The following is a 21,822-nucleotide window of genomic DNA, read 5'->3' on the forward strand; positions in this document are numbered from 1 at the left end:
CCTTCAAATTTCTCACCTCTCACCCAAATCCTGTAACCTCTAGTTCTACGCTCATGCCAGGGACACGATTCTGACTATACAAACAGGATGCCAGTGTCAACTAAATCTATCTGTCTGACAAAGTCTGCATTGCTCCATTCCTTGCCTGTTCATGTGTCTGCCCAAATGTCTCTTAAATGTCACTATTGTGTCACCTCCCCTGGCAGCACAGTCCAGGCACCCAGCACTCTCTTATTAAATAAAGTTCACCCACATATCTCCTTTAAACTTTGCCCCTCTTACCTTAAAGCTATGTCCTCTAGCCATAGGACATTTCCACCATAGGACTAAGGTGCTGACTATCTACGGCTCTCATAAATGTAATACATTTCTATTAGGACTTCCCACAAACACCAATGCTCCAGACAAACCAATCCGTATTTGTCCAAACTCCTTTAATCCAGTTACCCTCTAATTCAGGGTAATATTCCCATAATCCAGAGCCTATGCCCTCTAGTTTTACTCCTCCACCATCACTTTATCCATGCCCCTCGAGATCTGGTACCCCTCAGCCTCCTACACCAGCCTATCCAACCTCTCCCTGCTAAAACCAAGTTAGAAATGTTGGAGTAGCTCAGTGGGTCAGGCAGCATCTGTGGGGAGCATGGATAGGTGGCTCGTCTTCAGTCTTAGAGTTACTTCAGTACTTTGTCTTTTTTTGTAAACCAACATCTGCAGTTCCTTCTGGTGGTGAATCTACTGGTGAATCTCCTCTGCACCCTTTCCAATTTTACAAATTGCAAAATACTGCTAATAATTAACACTGATCTCAATGTTTTATTTCATGGCCCAAGAATGTGCTGTGATCCCTGACTGCAATGGCACTCCTGGAGCCAACAGCCCAGTGCAAGAGGTGCCCACGGCAAGGACCGGCTACGGTGCCAGGCACAAGGAGAGTGGCAGCGCCTGCTTCATGATAAACAAGTCATTGTCTTCAGACGTGGTGGTCTTGTGGCATTCCCGTCCCCTGACCTGGAACATCACTTGCTGACTATTCTACCCACTGAGGGTTCAGAACCCTTACCCTGACCACAATCTACATCCACCCTTGGGCAGGCATCCAGCTGGCACTTCCGGAATTGGCACGGAAAGGCATATCCTGATCAAAAGGCACGGAACGGTGTATCCAGACTCCCTCATCATCATCGCTGGCTTGAAGAAGTTTCTGCCAATCTGCCATCAACACTAAAGGACCCAACACAGACAGTCTACTGGGCAAGTGCTAAAGACCTGCGTGGACCAACTGGCTGAGTATTCAAGGACATCTTCAACCTCACTCTACAGGTTGCACCTGCTTTAAAAGGGCATCTTTTGTATAATGAAGATGGAGAGCTGCCTCAATGTGCACCGTCTGCTAGCACTTACATCCACTGTAATGATGTACTTATGGAGTGATCCACCTCCTGCTTCACGAATGAACTGACCCACTACCACAACAGGTTAACAGCTGATGCCGTCTCACTGGCTCCCCACTCTGCTGTGGACCATCAGGATAACAGGACACACATGTCAGGCTGCTGCTCATTGACTGCAGCTCTGTGTTCAACACCATCCTCCCCTCCAAACTCATCACCAAGACCTGGGCCTCTGGATCCATCCCTTCATCATCAGACCTCAATCAGATGCAATGCCACCTGCACATTTGCTGACATGTGCTGATGAGTCAGTGTACAAGAGAGATACAGAACACCTGGTTGAGTGGTGCCATAAAAACAACTTTGCTCAATGTCAACAAGACCAAGGAACTAATTATTGAAGTCAGAAAGGTGAAGTTGGGAGATCACATGCCAGAATTAGCAGTTTCAAATTCCTGGGACATCTGGGATGACCTATTCTGGGCACAGCACACATACGACCTGCCTGAGCTCACATTTCGGTGCCATCACACGGGATGACCTATTCTGGGCACAGCACACATGTGACCGACCATGGGCTTGACGTATAGATGTCATCACAAAGAAGATGCACCAGCACCTTTTCCCCCCCCCCCAAGTGTAAAGAAATTCATCATGTCACTGAACACTCTCACAAACATCTACAGATGCAATGTAGAAAGTATTCTGACTGGTCGCATCGTGGTCTGGTACGGCAATTCCAACAGACTGGAATGCAATAGTATGCAGAGAGCGGTGGACTCAGCCTGGTCCATCACGGGCACAGCCCTCCCCACCATAAAAGGCAGTTGCCCTGCCTCAACACCACGGAATCTATCATCAAGGAACCTCACCATCCGGGCCGCGCCCTCTTCTCACCACCACCTTCAGTCAGCAGAACCATAGCCCAAGGTCCCACACAACCAGGTTCAGGAACAGCAACTTTCCTAGAACCATGTGGTTCTAGAACCAATCTACACAACCCCAATCATCCCTCGGCAATGGAACAGTACCAACCACCTCATGCACGATCAACCACTTGTTTTTATAATTGTGTTTTGCACTAATATATTGCTTATTTGTACAGCCTTTTACTTTTCACTGTGCTGTAGAATGTATGCATAATTTCAAGAATCAAGAGTGTTTAATTCTTACTTGCTGTGGCTTAACAAGCGCATAAAATAACAATCAATCAACCATAAAGTATCAGATTCTCCAGATAATACGCCAAAGCTGGTATTGTGACCTTAGTGGGACAAAGTCCAGTAGTTTGGTGCTGAAGTAAGGTTGTGGATCGTGTTATGCAGTGTGGTTCAAGAGCCTGAAGGATGTTCTTGTGGGTCTTTGATGGCTCCACTATCGAAGGGATAACAGTATACGCTTCCTCCAGAACACAGCTAATATCTAAGGCCCACACCACCCTGGCCACACTCATCTCCCTGCTATTATCAGGACGAAAGCACAGGAGTTTGAAAATCAGTGGCCTTCAGGTTCAGAAACAGCTAATGCCTTACAACCATCAGGCTATTGAACACTACAAACGCCAATTAAACTTTGAACTACAAACTGTCTTCAGGTTCCCCTCTTCTACTATAGATGAGGCTTTCACCAGGGTCTCCTCCATGTCCCGTAGCTCCGCTCTCACTCCCTACCCCCCCCCCCCCCCACTCGTAACAAGGACAGAGTGCCCTTTGTCCTCACCTTCCACCCTACCAGCCATCACATACAACAGATAATCCTCCGACATCTTCGCCACCTCCAACGGGATCCCACCACTGGCCACATCTTCCCATCTCCTCCCCGTTTGGCTTTCCACAGTGACCGCTCCCTCCATAACTCCTTCGTCAATTTGTCCCTTCCCACCCAAACTAACCCCTCCCCTGGTACTTTCCCTTGCAACCACAGGAAATGCTACATTTGTCGCTTTACCTCCCCCCTCGACTCCATCCAAGGACCCAAGCAGTCTGATGGGGAGAGGAGGCTTCCAGACGGAAGGCAGGGACAACTTAGAATCCTGCATCAGAATGGCTCCGTTAATGGATTCATTCCACAGTGAGTACAGTTTGGTAACAACCCCCTCTCTCCTTCCCCCCTCCCTTCTCCCCCCCCCTTCGCTCCTCCCATCCATACCCCCCTCTCACCCCTCCCCCCCTCCCACCTCTCCCCCTCCCTTCCCCCACCTCTCCCCTCCCTTCCCTCCACCTCTCCCCCCCCTCTCCTTCCCTCCACCCCCCTCTCCCTCTTGCCCCTCTCTCTGTCTCTGCCCAACTCTCTCTGTCTCTGCCCCTTCTCTCTCTCCCGAGAAGCGCTTGCGAGTTGGGGGCTATGCGTTAATGACAACATATACAGTAGGATCTAAAAGTGTCACACTGTCACTGTCGGGTAGTCATGGCCCTCTAGTCGTGGGGGTGGAGGATTGGGAGGGGCCTCACAAGTGAAATAGCTTAGGGCCAATCCGGCCCTGGAAACAAGAGATATTGACGGTGATGTAGAGAGATAGAACAAATGAATGAAAGATATACAAAAAAGTAACAATATTAAAGGAAACAGGACATTGTTAGCTGTCTGCTAGGTGAGAACGAGAAGCTGGTGCGACTTGGGTGAGGGAGGGATGGAGATTTTGTGATAAACAAAGATTGTGTGTCAATCTTCAGTTTAAAGCAGCATCTGCAGTTCCTTCCTAGCCAAAATCTTACTCTAAGATTCATTCTTAGGAAGGTAAAATGGAGGCATATTGCAGCAAATAACAGTATTTCCGGAAAGACCTGTACAAACCCACCCAGACAAGATAAGCCATGTGCTAACAATCTACAGAGTTTAGGAATTTAAACATTGTGTTTCTTCCCACAGTGATAGATAGCTTTTTCATAAAATAACTGGCAAAACATTTATTGAGAGACTGGGAGCATTTGAAGTTCACAAGTTATAGAAACATAGAAAGTAGGTGCAGGAGTAGGCCATTTGGCCCTTTGAGCTAGCACCGCCATTCAATATGATCATGGCTGATCATCCAAAATCAGTACCCCGTTCCTGCTTCCCCCCCCCCCCATTTCCCTTGATTCCCTTCGCCGGGGGGGGGGGGGGCAGAGCCAGGGGGAGGGGGCAGAGCCGCTCTGCTCCTTGTCAGTGCACACTGTTTCATTGTTGAGGGGACTGCTGGATTTCCAATCACTTCTCAATGGTTGAACAGATTGTTGAGCATCAGTAAATCGGGTTTCAAATCTGACGACCATTTTCACCCCTTTATCAACCCTTCCTCACCTGAATCTACCCATCACTTCCCCACCTCAACTTTTACAGCTTTCTCCACTCTACTCCATCACTGAAACAATATCCCAACCCAAAACGTTGTATGTCATAGTCATAGAGTGATCTTCACACTCAACATGAAAAAACACTGAGTATTATTCATGCTGCACTCTTCCATGCTGCTACCCACCTTGAGCTTTTACTATCACCATGAACAGCACTGATTACTTACTTATCTTGATACCTAGTTTTTAACATTGTTTTTAAATTGTGTCCTGTGTTTTTATGTTTGTATATTATGCACCAATGCAGTGGCAAAAGCAATTTCGTTGTATGCAGTGCTTACAACGACAAATAAAGGCATTTTATTTCAGAGTGTGGAAACAGGCCCTTTGGCCCAACTTGCCCACACCAGCCAACATGTCCCAGCTACCCTATTCCCACCTGCCTGCGCTTGGTTCATATCCCTCCAAACCTGTCCTATCCATGTACCTGTCCAACTGTTTCTTAAACGATGGGATAGTCCCAGCCTCAACTACCTCCTCTGGCAGCTTGTTCCATATACCCACTATCTATGTGAAAAACAGTCCATTCCCCCCACAGATGTTCCCTGACCCTGCTGAGTTCCCCCAGCAAATATTTTTTAATTCAAGATTCCAGCATGTCTCCGACTACATTCTATCTTTGTCCCACCACCTCCCCTGACATCAGTCTGAAGAAGGACTCGTTACTCCAGCATTTTGTGTCTACCTTCGATTTAAACCAGCATCTGCAGTTCTTTCTTACACATTCCAGCATCTGCAGTCTCTTATGTCTGCAATTTCCACCCGATTTTACAGAAGACTTTAAGATAATTAGATTTTACTTCCAGTTAAAGTCATATGTTTGTTTGGAACTGATTTCCCCCCAAGGACAGTAGAGGCATAACAAGAGGAAATAAAATGCACATAATAGAGATTAACAGTGTGTAACCTTATCCTGGTCAAATGCCCAACCCTCTGGCTGTTTACATTCACCAATGTGCCAATATAAAGCTAGCTGCACACTAGCCCACTGCATGTTCACAGAGATTACACATGGTTTGCTCTAATCTAGTGTCCACGGTAACTGCAGATTACATGGGCACATAAATCACCACTCTGAATCAGGAGGAAGTAATAACCGACTCTGGCCACAGCTGCCACGTAGGGATACACGCCCAACGCACAGAACAGATTCCACTGCCATAATGTTGAACAATACTTACAAACAGAAATGTTTAAAAGCACATTCTACTTAAAAACGTGTAGTCCTGCTAGTTAATCATCTGATAAAAATGTCAAAGTCCCACACTTGCAGATTAAAATCAGTTATCAAATCTAACAAACTCTCAAATCCTGCCGTAATAAAAAATACCAAAGATAGGTGTGTAGAACTAGAGTTGCAAAAGCTGTCAGTTAACGGCAGTCGAGTTAGCCTGCGCTGCCACACCCACAACCTCGGCAGAACAAGGTCACATCAGAACTCCAGCTTCACCAACTCCTGGTCTTGGGGTTTGTGCTCCTCCCCAAGCACAACACAGGCCAAGGACACGAGCGCAGTAGCTACAAACAACCTGACCCTCAGGGAAGTACAACACACAATCTTCACAATTGCTTGTCACACAATTGCTGTTAACAATGCAATATTACCACTTCATAGGTAAAGCCCCAATAATCAGTAGTTTACAGCACAAAAGAGGCCAGTTGGCCCAACTTATCCATGCCAACCAAAGCTGGTCTTTAGGTTAATTCCACTGCCAAAAACTCAGTTCATAGTTACATGGGTAACTGCTCTTCAAACATCAGGTCAAGGTAGTACAGGCTCACCCTACAGATTGGGAGCTGACGAGAGAGAGAGAGAGAGAGAGAGAGACGCTTGTTTTTTGCCAGTGTTTCTCCTCCTTCCTCTATTACATGTAAGTGAATCATCGTGGGGTTTATGTCCCAACACATATCTGTTGATCACACACTCTGTCTGCGCCCCACACCTGTGGGAAGTAGACCATGGTTTTGCTTTTCTGGAAGAAGGGATTCAGTATCCACATGGGAGCAATTCGGGGTGAATTCTTACTTGTACGTCTGGGTTTTGTCCAACCAGATTCCGCAAATGATGGAGCCAACCATTCCAGAGATCACGATGGTGAGCCCAATCCTCCCTGCATTCAGCTCTTCGCCCTGAGAAACAGAGAGGAGTCAGCAATTTCTCCAGATTACCGCATCAGAACCATTCCCAGCTGGTGGATGACTCCTCACATTCAGTCCCACACATCCACACCGATCTGCACTCACACACAGCATCAAAGGCCATCAACATCAACTACACCACAAGGCTCATTCCACAAACAAAAATCACACGATTCACCTTTCTTTCTGTCTTCAGTTACTCTTGTTGCAAGTTAATATCTTTAGATTTCAATTCTCTACATTAGATCTCTTCAAGATTAATTGGGTTAAGGATCTTCAGCAGAGAAGCATGATCAGACAACTGCTGGGATGGTTTGCTTGAGGTTGTCTACATTTTTAACATCTCTGGCCATCAACATTCAAACAGCAGCTGAGGGAGCAAAGCTCCTGGCTCGCAACTCACATTGTCATTCTTGTAGTTTGATCAGATAGCACTGTCAGAGTGCTTCCAAAACACAAAACACCATAAAGTTCACAAATATCTCAAAGACAAACTGTATATACAGACTTCAAGTCAATAGATGAAAAAAAAGTACAGTATAAGCAAGCAAAGCACTTGGTATCTTTCCTGGTACATTACACACATATCATCACTTCCAGGTTTGTTAAAAAGGGACTCCATTTCTTTTAGTTGGTCACAGGACATATAAATGGACATACTTGTGCTTGGACTGGCATCCACTAGACAAGGCAGGCCAAACCAAAAACCTATTGAGGCAATGGTGTGGTAAAATTGAGCCAAGTTTAAACTGAGGCTGCCAATCTCAGAGGCCAGGCAGCTGGCCACAGTAAAGGCAGGGGGGGGCAAAACTGTGGCCTTGTCATCTCAGACTCTAGTCGTAAACATCCCAACAGCCACGTTCAAAAGCCAGGACATGGAGCAAGTACGCTCCCCTTACACCCAGAGGGGTGGTGTGTGGAGGCCTGGTGGGAAATCAGAATATTTACAAAAATTCTAAACCTGAAAAGATTAGATTTGCTTTGGTAGGTACACAGGAGGACCACTGTTCCCATTCTATACTAATACCACACAAGATCATGTTGAACAGCTTCAGTCACAAGAACCTCCCCTCAAATCACATTAACCCTGCAGAACAACGGGGTTAATCTGACAGCTATACCTCGGAGGGAAGTAGCAACACCTACATTCTTAAATGTAAACAATCTGCCCTGGAGAATAAACTCATGAATCTTCTTCATTCCTTCAATGGGGATAATCCACTTGCACAACAGGAATACAGTCACTGTTAATACTCAGGAAAAATAACAAGCAAAGATGTTGGAATTAGTCATTCCTCCAACATCTCACTTGGTAAAACACATGTCTAAGTAGGAGTGGTAGATCATTAAACAGGTCATAAACTCCTTTAGACTGGAGGAGATTGGCAGTTTTGATTGTTGGACTTGACGTTGATGGCATTTCACTGGGATTAATGTCTGCTGGTTGGAGCAGCAGGTGGGATCCTTGTGCATACATTGGAGTTCAGTTCCTCCTTTGTAACATAAATATGACACACTCTGCTACATCAGGTTTGGTTCCTCTACTGGCAATCGAGAAACCTGGACTACTAATCCAAAAGCATGGCATCTAATTCTACAATGTTGCTGGGAATTTAAATAAATCGAGAACATAAAACAAGTAAAATCATCTGATGATCTGTTGACTGTGGAGACTGCAGGCTGAAGGCAAGACTAGGGGGAGATGGTGAGAATGTGAATATGAGCAAATGGAGAAGATGTGGTTGAGTGGGGCAAATCAGTGAAGGAAATGAAAAACATCCTAAAAGCATCTAGTTGTTTGAGAAGGAACTGCAGATGCTGGACCAATCGAAGGTAGACAAAAATGCTGGAGAAACTCAGCGGATGAGGCAGCATCTATGGAGCAAAGGAAATTAGGCAACGTTTCGGGCCGAAACCCTTCTTCAGGCCCGAAACGTTGCCTATTTCCTTCGTTCCATAGATGCTGCATCACCCGCTGAGTTTCTCCAGCATTTTTGTCTACCTTCTAAAAGCATCCAGGGCAGATTAGGCAGAGACTGGAAAACTGGGAGAATGGAATCCTTGCAATATGCAGTGAGGATGACTGTGAGAAACTGTTGGATTATAATAGATATGAATGGATCTAACTTTCAACTAATGTTAACGCATTCCTTGCTAATATCTGTTTGGGAATTGAATTCTCACAAAGGCAAAATCTGCTTCAAGACTGTCAGCAGTGGGAAGTATGGAGACTGAACAGTGAGATCAGGTAGTACATTCATTCAGTGTGTCTGCCCCTACCATGCCTACAACCACTCTCGTTATCACTGCCCCTCTCTAATACACCTCAGGCTAGCAGAAGAAGTAAATACACTACATTTTAAGGATGATTAGAATAAAGGCTAGCATTGGTAACAGTCCTCAGACCTTGGGTAATAAAAAATATTTTTGAGTAACATTTGTGTTTAGATGAAAATAAGTCGGCCAGAGAGGCTCAGGGCAGTCCTGATCATGGTGTGGAGGGGTTGGATCCTGACACTACACATGCACATCTTTCCAGGGTACCGACTGTCAGTCTGCCCCAGGGCAGCTGTGGCTACAGAAGTAGCTTACCACCACCGAGTGTGACTGAGGAGTGAATGAATAATGCGATGTAAAGCGCCTTGAGTATTAGAAAGGCGCTATATAAATCCCATCCATTATTATTATTATTACTTCTGTGATATGCTAGAATGAAGAAGAATCACACTTGCGTTAATTCACCACAAACAGTTCTGATTTTAAAACACAGCCTGCTGTAAAACACAGTTAGAAACTCTGTGTCTTGTTCAGGTCCCTACAGTGGTGGGGAAGTAGTTTTAAAAACAACATCTACTCCAGTTGGTCGATTTGAGTTTGTGATCCCTTCTGGGTTGAGTAACTGGCTTGTTTAAATTTTACCATTTAAAATGACTTTGAATTGAATGAACCGTTTCATTGCTTCCTACCAGCACTCTTCCAGCTGCGTTGTACGTCTGTAGGAACCAACACAGTAGTACTGTACTCCAGCTACCCGGCATCCGCTGTAAGAATCTGTTTACTGGGTAAGATGACACTATCATTTTGTACAGTGTATGGATGTCCCAAACAGACACTCAGGAGTTGCAGTACAAATTGTAGTCACATCAATTAAACTAAAATAATGAAGGCGTTAGATTTCCTTTTGTTTAATTCCACCATACCAAATCTCTGGCTGTTGAGGATGTGCTGCAGCATCTATCCATGCTGCTTTGCAGGAAGCTGACAGCCCTGGGATTTCCTTCCATCTCTATCGGCAAGCATCTCTTATCCACTAGCAATCTCCTCAGGATTGAACAATCAAGGTGGAGAAATTAGTGGCAAATGCAAGTACAAACGTTGATCCTTTTATTCCATGGCACAGCACACTGATACACCAGCGTGTGTGAGTGTGCTGCCCAGCTGCTCCTCAGTTTACTACATCAGGGCAGATGGTAAGATAGCAGAGGAAAAAGATTGACCACTGAAACCAAAGGCAGCAGAACCTTGACCTCCAGGCACATTTGATAAAATACATTAAATAAATTACAATCTGTATTAACATTCTGGTTTCTCTACAAATTGCAGCAAATGCAACAAGATTGTAAAGCGGAATTTGTAATAATGGCATTTACACAAGTTCAATAAAATTATTACACATTGTCATCAACACATCCCCGAGACAGATCTGGTATAATGCAGGTTTATTTGTAGTCGAGGGATGCGTGGTCCCGTTAGTTCTTATCATTAGAACATGTACCTGGATACTGGAGATAATAGTACACAGGCCTATCTAAACAACGCATTGATCCACCAGTCTCAGCATCACCAATGGGTGAGGGAGGAGATGACCAGCACACAGCATGGAAAACAGCGCGCACACAATCGCTATTGGCGGGGGGGGGGGATGGCCAGATGCAGTTGCTGGAGGCTCTCTGATAAGCCTTGCAGGGACAACACTGGTGGAATGAGAATTTGAATTGCAATCAATGGTGCTGCGTGGGAGTGTGTGGTTTCTTGAACCTCTGCCACTGAGCCACTGTGCTGTTTTAATACAGTGAGGGAACATGCACCATGCCCTCTGCCACAGGAGGAAGCTGGCAGTAATGGTGTGGTGAAACAGGGGCAGCAAACTAAAAGGTGGTATTACCAATCTGCTCATCAGACCAAAGTAGAATGTGTTGGGGTGAAGAGGGTTCCTGGATTGGATTAAAGAAGGCAAGTGGTTGAAGAATGTTGCAGCTGAAAGGCTCTCAAAGATATTAAATGACAAATGCAGAACTAGTGGTCAGTTCCAGCATGCCTTCCTGTGTAGTCAGAAATTGGGGATGTTCAGATGAATGAGGAGGATGGTTAGACTACAGGAGATGATTTTGTTAAATAAATAAGATTTGTAGTTATTAGATGTCACAGGTGGAACAGATAGCAGAAGAATATCTTCACTCCTGAAGGTTGGATTGATCTGTGAAACAGGATGACACAGGCAAAGACAGGTGGATACTGGATGAAAGAGTTAGAATGACAAGTCATTTTCAAACGTTGAACTGCTTATTTTCACTCAAATAGTCTTTATGTTCAGCATTAATGGCCTGGACAACATTTCAATACGGCTTTAGAATTACAAATTCATAATTCATCACATGAAGTCTGAATTTCAGTCATAGTTGTAATTCTCATGGAAGAACATGTGTGCCTGGTGCAGGAGGTGAGAGCAGGAATCTCTGGGGAAACCACATGAAGCTTACGTCAGTGTATGGAGGGGCCAGGTTGCAGCAGTGACATTTAGTGCATTCCTTTGCTTAGTTGTATATAAAACAGTTTGCCTGCAGTGATCAGGCACTGTAATTACAGCTGCTGGGAAGGCAGCAGGAAGGAGCCACAGCAGGAGGACAATGTTCCACATGGGGGTTGGATGGGAACAGGACAGCAGAGCACTCAGCATGGTGATGAAGTTCTCTCACTGCTACTAAACCCAGCTAGTTCCTTAGTCTCCACTCAGTGACAGCAGTTCATTTTATTCTCAGTAAAGAGTACGGAAATTTGAAAGGACAACTACACAAAATTGTGAAAATAATTGATGTAACTTGAAAATGAACAGTGTGTATGTGAAGTTGATGCTTCCCCTGGCTGGCTGATTGGATCAGGCCTCAAATCAAATACCAGGGATCAGCCATTCAGAAGCAAAAAAATGCCCTCACCAGAGGGTGGTGAGGCTTTGGCATTTTTTATCCTGGTGGAATGTGGAGGATTAATAGTAGAGTACATTCAAGGTGGGAATTGACATGTTTTTAGGGAATCATAGGTATAGGACTAGAGTAGGAAAGTGGTGCTGATGTAACAGACCAGCCATGATGTCAAGAGAAAGCACAGCAGGCATGAGGTGCTGAATGGCCTACTCCTGCTTCTATTAGTTACAGGAAAGGGCTTGTAGATGATGAAAGTCAGGGAGGAGGTAGCACGGATTCTGAGCACAACCTCTCACATATTGTAAAAGAGGAAGAGATAACCCAATTAAGCATTGAGCAGTCAGTATCCCTTGGTGGAGGGAAAGCTGGTAACATAGTGAACCGACAACATGAAGCATTCGAATGCAATTCAAAATGAAGACATTACAGAAGGATAGTAAGTATCTGTCCCGCGGTTGGTACACATGGCAATTAAACACACTTGACTCTCGACATTCTTGCAGTGTTAACAAATAAAACTGCTGTCAGACTGACGGAATAAAATATTTTTAAGAAGGAACTACAGATGCTGGAAAATCGAAGGTAGACAAAAATGCTGGAGAAACTCAGCGGGTGAGACAGCATCTATGGAGCGAAGGAAATAGGCAACGTTTGGGGTCGAGACCCTTCTTCAGACTGATGTGAGGGTGGGGGGGGGGGGGGGGGGCAGGAAGAAGAAAGGAAGAGGCAGAGTGGGCTGAGGAAGAGCTGGGGAGGGGAGGAGAAAGCAGGGACTGCCCAAGCAAAATGTGAAGTGCTGCTCCTCCAATTTACGGTGGTCCTCACACTGGCTATGGAGGAGGCCCAGGACAGAAAGGTTGGATTTGAAATGGGAGAGGGAGTTGAAGTGCTGTGCCACCGGGAGATCAGGTAGGTTAATGCGAACCGAGCGGAGGTGTTGGGCGAAGCGATCGCCAAGCCTACGCTTGGTCTCACCGATGTAGAGCAGCAGACATCTAAAGCAGCGGATGCAATAGATGAGGTTGGAGGAGGTGTAGGTGAACCTCTGCCTCACCTGGAAAGACTGCTTGGGTCCTTGAATGGAGTCAAGGGGCAAGTGTAGCATTTCCTGCGGTTGCAAGGGAAATTGCCAGGAGAGGAGGTGGTTTGGGTGGGAAAGGACGAATTGACCAGTGAGTTACGGAGGGAGCGGTATCTTGCTGTTTGGAAAAGGAAGCAGGCACAGGTGGTTCCCTCCCTAGGATGTCAGACCAATCGGTTATAAACTCTGGGAATGGTGGGCCCATGACCACTCCATATGAAGAGAGGGCATTGAGGGTGGTACTGAGAATGGAGTCCATGGCATAAACAGAGGAAGGGCTGCACACCTCAACTACCCACCTGCCCTCCCAACCTCCTGTCCCACCCATGGAGTTGTGGCTCTTACATTGGCCTCATCTGTCAGCCCAGAACCCAGAGAAAGGGAGTGGAGGCACGTCATCCTCGATCCCAGGGGCTGCCTCAAGGATTACCCATTGAAGAGAACGGGCCCCTCGACCATATCACTGCAACCACTGAATTGACCAGTTGGCAGGATTGTTTGACAAGCAACAGGTTTAAGAAAAAAAATTAAAGCATGAAATAGAAATTAAAATTATGAAACATTTAATCTGATTTACCTGATTAGGAGTTATCTTCTTCAGCTCTAGGTTAGCATGACAGAAAACAAAGAGTTGCACCACTCTGAGTAATGAATGGACTAGTATATCACAACACAAGAGCTGGTGAGGACCTAGACTTACAGGCACGGGTTTACATCTGCCCTTCCCACACTCAACAATCCCAGCAACTGCTTTTATGAGGTGGGGATTGGAACTGCATCCCTTTTGTCTGTGCCTTTACCTCCCCATGTTCCCCTAATCGGGGTACAATGCTGGGGGATCGTAAGGTCATGTGATAAGCAGAATTAGGCCATTCGGCCCATCAAGTCTACTCCGCCATTTAATCATGGCTGATCTAACTCTTCCTCCTAACCCCATTCTCCTGCCTTCTCCCCATAACCCTTAACCCCCGTACCAATCACGAATCTAAGTCTGCCTTAAAAATGTCCATTGGGATATTTCTCCAATGACAGGTAACCCTCTCTCTACTGCTCCTCCCATTTGTACTCCCTTTGCTACACCCACTATCATCTATTTTCATCTGGCTCCCAGTCCTAGTTCCAGCTATTTTCACTTCCTACTGTCAGATTCCACAACCTTTTGGCCCCACTATTACTCACCAGTCTCTGTCTTCCCCTCACTCCCACTTCCCCACACCTGGTTCCATCGGCCTCTAGCCCCCATCCACTTCCAACTATCACCCACCACCCAACACCCCCTCCCCCACCTTGCCTCATTCTTCCCACCATCCCTTACACCTCCTGTCCACCCCTCACCTCCTGTCCACCCCTCACCCTCTCAATGTCAGCATGGGATTCCGGCCCGAAACATCGACAGCTCCCCCCCCCCCCCCCCCCCCCCCCCATAGATGCTGCTTGCCCCACTTACTTCCCCCAAATAACAAGTCTGATTTCTTTCCCTTCTCATTGAGACATTGGAATCACATGCCTTGTGACTCAGGAGAGGCCAGGACTATACCCAAGCATACGTACCACAGGATGCTGCGCGAGGTCGCTGAGATATAGAATATGCCTCAATCAGTTACAATAAGTAAGAGAAAGGCCCAAACGGACAGAGTACGTACTGGGTAATGTGTCAGCACCATCTTGTTCAGGAGGGTTGAAACTGCATAATAGGAGCCCGTGTTAATTCCTGTTGATTAAAAAAAAATGATTAAAGGAGTTTTCTTTCCTGCATTGTTTAAGTTAGGTTAGTTTATTTGCTGACTTGACCAGAAAAATGACAATAGACAATAGGTGCAGGAGTAGGCCATTCGGCCCATCGAGCCAGCACCGCCATTCAATGTGATCATGGCTGATCATCCCCAATCAGAACCCCGTTCCTGCCTTCTCCCCATATCCCCTGACTCCGCTATTTTTAAGAGCCCTATCCAGCTCTCTTGAAAGCATCCAGAGAACCATTCAGAGAATGCTAATATAAGAGTTTAAACGCAAAAATCCTTAAAATGCCAGGGCAGAAATTTCTACTTGTGTAATTTTAGGGTGCAGTAGTCACAAGGATGTCGCCAGGTCTGGAGGGATTGAGTTATAAGGCAAGGTTGGATAGGCTGGAGCACTGGGGTCTAAGGGGGTGACCTTACAGATGTTTCCAAGATCATGAGTAGCACAGATAAGGTGGAAAGTCAGTCTTCCCCCCCCCCCCCCCAAGGTGGAATCACATGCATGGAAACAGGCCCTTCGGCCCAATTCATTTATGCCGACCAAGATGCTCCTTCTAAGCTAGTCCCATTCACCAGCATTTGGACCATATCCCTCTGAACCTTTCCTACCCATGCACTTTTCCAGTTGTCTTTTAAATGCTGTTATAGTACAGGAGTCTGAAACAAGAGTGCATAGGTTTATGGTGAAAGGTTCAAAGGGGTCCTGAGGAGCAACTGTTTCACAGAGGATGGTGGGTGTATAGAACAAGCTACCACAACAAGTGGGAGCTGGTTACTGTTACCATATTTAACACAGATTTGAACAGATACACAGATAGGAAAGGTTTAAAGGACAGAGGGGAGACTGCAGATGCTGGAATCGGCTGAAGGTTTGTAGGGCAAATGCAAGTACATGGTAGCAGCTCATGAAAGATAGTCATGGCAGACCATATTCCCTCTGGGGATGAATAAAGTTTTATTGTATCGTATTGTAAAGCACCTTGGTCAGCATGGACAAGCCTGTGTCCAAAGGCAGACACAAAAAGCTGGAGTAGCTCAGCGGGTCAGGCAGCATCTGTCGAGAACATGGATTGGTGACGTTTCACAGAGTGCTGGAGTAACTCAGCGGGTCAGGCAGCATATGTGGAGAACATGGATTAGTGACGTTTCAGAGTGCTGGAGTAACTCAGCGGGTCAGGCAGCATATGTGGAGAACATGGATTAGTGACGTTTCAGAGTGCTGGAGTAACTCAGTGGGTCAGGCAGCATCTGTGGAGAAAAGAAACACCTGTTTCCAAGCTGTATATTTCCATGAGTCTGGATCAAGCATCTGTAGAAACCGAATGTTAGCATTTCAGGTCCAGAAATTCTGATGAAGCGTGTCCGACCGGAAACATTAAATGTTTCTCTTTCTACAGCGGCTGCCTGACCTGCTGAGCTTTTCCAGCATTTTCTATTTCTTTTCCAAATGTCTACAATTGCTCCCCACCCACAGATGCCGCTCAACCTGCTGGGTTCTTCCAGAGTTAGTTTTACTGACGTTTTGATTTTTATCTGTTTCCCATCAAGAGCCACGCATGAAGGTGAATAGTGTACACAAGAGCACTTTTACCCCTTTGCTTACTGTGTGCTAGTGGTTACCATGATGAAACCGATCAATACAATTCTTATATCCTTAACACTTTCATAGAGAGATGCTTTAACAGGTGACAATTCAATATGGAGAACTGTAACATAATAAGGATGCGAGGAAGAATTTGTGGAGGGCATTTGGATTCTGCCAAAGATTGAATATATCAAAACCGGTATACAGTTTAAGGCCATGTCTGGAGGACTGAGCACCGTTTAGAGTCAGAGTTATACAATACGAAAACAGGCCCTTTGGCCCAACATTCCCATGCCAGCCAAGTTGCCTTCCTGAGTTAAGCCCACTTGCCTGTATTTGTCCCATATCCCTCAAAATGTAACAAAGAAAATAGGAGTAGGCCATTCGGCCCTTTGAGCCGGCACCGCCATTCAATGTGATCATGGCTGATCATCCACAATTAGTACCCCGTTCCTGCCTATTTCCCCATATTCCTTGATTCTGCTAGCCCTAAGAAATCGATCTATCTCTCTTTTGAATGCATCCAGTGAATCGGCCTCCACTACCTTCTGAGGCAGAGAATTCCACAAATTCAAAACTCTCTGGGTGAAAAAGGTTTTCCTCATCTCTGTTCTAAATGGCCTACCCCTTATTCTTAAACTGTGGCCCTGGTTCTGGACTCCCCTAACATCTGGAACATGTTTCCTGCTTCTAACTTGTCCAATCCCTTAATTTTATATGTTTCTATAAGATCCCCTCTCATTCTTCTAAATTCCAGTGAATACAAGGCCAGCCGTTCCAGTCTTTCATCATACGACATTCCCGCCATCCTGGGGATTAACCTCGTGAACCTACACTGCACTCCCTCAATAGCAAGGATGTCCTTCCACAAATTAGGGGACCAAAACTGCACACAATACTCCAGGTGTGGTCTCACCAGGACCCTGGACAACTGCAGAAAGACCTCTTTGCTCCTATACTCAAATCCTCTTGTAATGAAGGCCATCATGCCAATAGCTTTCTTCACTGCCTGTTGTACCTGCATGCTTACTTTCAGTGACCGATGTACAAGGACATCTAGGTCTCGTTGCACTTCCCCTTTTTCTAATCTGACACCATTCAGATAATAATCTGCCTTCTTGTTCTTGCCACCAAAGTGGATAACCTCACATTTATCCACATTAAACTGCATCTGCCAGTCATCTGCCCACTCACCCAACCTGTCCAAGTCACCCTGCATCCTCATAGCATCCTCTTCAAAGTTCACACTGCCACCCAGCTTTGTGTCATCTGCAAATTTGTTAATGTTACTTTTAATTCCTTCATCTAATTCATTAATATGTGAAATAATATTGTAAATAGCTGCGGATCCAGCACCGAGACTTACGGCACCCCACTAGTCACTGCCTGCCATTCTGAAAGGGACCCTTTAATTCCTACTCCGTTTCCTGTCTGCCAACCAATTTTCTATCCATGTCAATACCCTACCCCCAATACCATCTGCCCCAATTTTGCCCACTAATCTCCTGTGTGGGACCTTATCAAAGGCTTTCTGAAAGTCCAGATACACTACATCCACTCATTCTCCCTTATCCATTTTACTTGTTACATCTTCAAAAAATTCCAGAAGATTAGTCAAGCAAGATTTCCTCTTCATAAATCCATGCTGACTCGGACCGATCCTGTTACTGCTGTCCAAATGTGTTGCTATTACATCTTTAATAATTTAGCATCTTCCCCACTACCAATGTCAGGCTAATTGGTCTATAATTCCCTGTTTCCTCTCTCCCTCCTTTCTTAAAAAGTGGGATAACATTAGCTATCCAATCCACAGTATGTGATCCAGAATCTATAGAACATTAAAAAATGATCACCAATGCGTCCACAATTTCTACAGCCACCTCCTTGAGTACCCTGTGATGCAGACCATCAGGCCCTGCAAATTTATCAGCCTTTAGTCCCATCAGTCTACCCAACATTGCCTGACTAATGTGAGTTTCTTACCTTGGCTCGTCTCTCCTTTTAATTGAAGCCCTCTGGTCCTGGCAACATTTGCCCATTTATTTAGAAAGGATTAGAAGCAGTCCAAAATAAATTTAATAAACTTAATCTTGAGATAAAATCATAGAAGACTCATGGAAATGCCCAGCATAGAAATGGGTCATTATTGCCTCCCCACCCTTCCTCTAAGCAGCAGGTAGCTGGGCGAGGAGCCAAATGCTTTGCTTTGTTATAAGGCGATCTGAAGAAATGGAAACCAAAATCAAAGGATGAAAATAAAGAGATCGTGCTCAGGTTCTGCCAAATACACAAAAGGTACAAGCCCAGTATGCAATTTAGTCAGCATGGCAAGATGGGCCAAAGGGCCTGTTTCCGTGCTGTCCAGTCTATAACTCTAAAGTGATCACCTTCTTATTTCACAGTTCCTCCCGATTGCCTCACTGGAAAGACCTCAGGAATATCTTCAGGTACTGCTGTGATGTTCTCCAAAATCAAAAACACAGCTCTCCCTCCTCTCTTATCTTCAGCTCTATCACACCTGTAGCATCTGTACCCCAGGATATTGAGGTGCCAGTCCTGTCCCTCTCTCAGCCGTGTTTCTGTAGTAGGTATAATGTCTCAGTTCTATGTACCAATCAATGCCCTCTCTTACCCATCAAATGAATGCAGTTCAGTCTATCACACCTTCCTCGCGCCCCATCCTGCCCCCGTCTGTCATGTAAGTGAACCTAGGTACACAAAATTGCTGGAGAAACTCAGCGGGTGCAGCAGCATCTATGGAGCGAAGGAAATAGGCGACGTTTCGGGCCGAAACCCTTCTTCAGACTGAAGAAGGGTTTCGGCCCGAAACGTCGCCTATTTCCTTCGCTCCATAGATGCTGCTGCACCCGCTGAGTTTCTCCAGCAATTTTGTGTACCTTCGATCTTCCAGCATCTGCAGTTCCTTCTTGAACACATGTAAGTGAACCTGCTTGCTTTAACCACGGCTGCTCTGTGTCACTCCCCTTAGCTAGACTAATTTAAACCCTCCTGTGTAGCTCTGGTAAATCTCCGTGCCAGGTCCCCCATGGTCAGCCGATTCAGAGGATTAAGATGCACAGGACCCACAGTAACTTGGATTCAAGTCAGGATAGGTTGGATTAAAGTTGGCTTGGCTTAGAAAACAGAGGGCATTGGTGGAGTTTTTTTTTTGCGTGGAGGTCAGTTCAGCCCTGGAACCTCATATTTGTGATATAAATGATTTGAATAAAAATGTAGGCAGGTTGAGTAGTAAATTTGCAGTTGGCATTAAAAAAAACAAAATCGGCAGAGTTGTTGATGGTGAGGGAGGATTTTAAAGGATTCAGCAGGATATAGATCAGTTAGAAAGATAGGCAAAGAATTGGCAGATGGTGTTTAATCCAGACAGTATTAGATGTTGCCCTTTGACAGGTTAAAATAAAAGGAAAGTATACAGCAAATGGCAGGACTTCAACAGCACTGATACACAGAGGGATCATGAGAAGAAAATCCAAAGGGCCCTCAAGGTTGCAACAAAAGTATATTGAGTGGTGACGAAGGCAGATGCTATGCCTGCCTTCAACGGTGGGTCAGGGCAGCAGGTATACGGATCAGGAAGTCGTGTTGCAGCTTTACAAACTGGTTTGCCCGCATTTTTAGTATTGTGTTTAAGAAGGAACTGCAGTTACTGGAAAATTGAAGGTAGACATAAATGCTGGAGAAACATAGCGGGTGAGGCAGGAAAGGAGGGAAGGAAATAGGCAACGTTTCGGGCTGAAACCCTACTTCAGAAATTCTTCTTTAGTATTGTGTGCTAGTTCTGGTTTCCCCATTACAGAAAGGATGTGGAGGCTTTGGAAAGGGCGCAGAGAGGTTTATCTGGAAGTGAAGTGAGTGTTAACATTCAAAGTGAAAACACCAGGAGAGCTTGGAGGGATGAGAAGGCAATCAATTCTGGCCTAGTAGTCTGAAAGAGCTGGCAAAGCAAAGGCCTCCCCCTCTGCTCCAGCATTTCTGATTATCCCCAGTGACTGGGTGGTGACAATGATCTTTGTTTGTAACAGGCAAGGTCAGCAACTTATTTGTAATCTGGTTAGTGAAGTAAGAGGAGTATTGTGGCATAGAAGTGATGTATTTGGTGGCACTGAATGACCAGTTGGTACACAGTGGATCTTTCCAAGAGCAGATTAGAAAACAGGAGGTGGGAAAAAGTGAACATTGCAGCTCCCGAGTTTGGTGAGAATGGAATTCCTGTTCAGAGGAAAAAGAACATGGGATAGTAATAGCAAGACCACGCTGCTGAAGGGGATTAAATGTCATGCTTACATGGGAAAGCCTTGCCGTCAGTTGGCTATAGCGATCCATCAGCTGTAAGCAGATCACCGGCCAGGTGTAAATCGATACCAGTGACCGGCTGCCAGGCCAGTTTCAACTGGTTTGTGTCAGAAAGGTATTTATAGGGAGATATTTGGGAGAGCACGGTGGAGAGTGCTGGCATTGTGGTGAATCAGAAGCAGGGGTTTGGTGCAACAAAAGCTACAAGAATTAAATCAGCTTTTATAGTTGTGTGTGGGATGGCAAGAACAGCATTTATTGCATATCCCTAAATGCCCAGTGAATGAGCGACTAGCCGGGCCACTTCCAAGGGAAGCCTCCTCCCACTTCTGTGGGTGTGGAGTCACATACAGGCCAGAAAGAAAGGACAGGGACTTTATTGCAACATGGTCTGGTGTATTCACCATCACCACTTTATTTGTCAGCCATTTTTCACTCAGATTCGTTTAATAACCAGGTTAAATTCTACAGCCACTGTGACATGGGATTTCTATTTGCAGATCATTGGTCCAGCCCTTGATTTATTAGTCAGTAAAATAATATATTATAATCATGCCACCGTACGATTCGAGCTTGTTAACACGCACACTGATGGAATTCTACACAAACAGGCTTCAGCTTCATGTAGAACATAGTAACGTACTCTAAAAGGGCAGCCCCTGTGAGACGCCAGATAGGACTGCCAAACCTCCCAGCTGGCCTAAAATTCCCAGAATCGTAGCGTAATCTCCCAACCATAGCTTGCCAGCAGCCTGGGAGAGAAAATAATTAACAAAGCTTCTCTATTTTGAACTGGATCGAGTCAGTCAGCATCACTTATCTTTCCAGTTAAAGGAAAATTGCTTCTTTTCTGCCCCAAAATTATGAGCCACTCCTTTGATCAAATGTTGTCGACGAGGGGACACCAGACAGCTTTTAGGGAGCTGGATAATCGACCTCACACAACTGTGGAAGTGCTCAGCCCCAGGACAGGGCTCAGTTCTGCTGCCAATGATAGAGCTCATCCAGAAAACCCACTGCCATCTCACACCGAACAC

The 21,822-nt window shown here is 45.5% G+C and overlaps 1 protein-coding gene across 2 annotated transcripts in view; it reads right to left on the reverse strand.

Annotated features, from left to right (window-relative positions):
• The window catches only part of flvcr2 (FLVCR heme transporter 2), a 73,480-nt gene that overhangs the window by 19,474 nt on the left and 32,184 nt on the right, over window positions 1-21,822 (reverse strand). For both annotated transcript variants that reach the window (XM_033027463.1, XM_033027464.1), the window contains exons 5-6: window positions 14,791-14,858; window positions 6,753-6,856 (exon numbers count right to left, since the gene is read on the reverse strand). In XM_033027463.1, coding sequence (XP_032883354.1) covers window positions 6,753-6,856; window positions 14,791-14,858 — 172 coding nt within the window. The remainder of the gene's footprint in view (window positions 1-6,752; window positions 6,857-14,790; window positions 14,859-21,822) is intronic.

This window comes from Amblyraja radiata, chromosome 9, assembly GCF_010909765.2.
Source record: "Amblyraja radiata isolate CabotCenter1 chromosome 9, sAmbRad1.1.pri, whole genome shotgun sequence".
NCBI lineage: Eukaryota > Metazoa > Chordata > Chondrichthyes > Rajiformes > Rajidae > Amblyraja > Amblyraja radiata.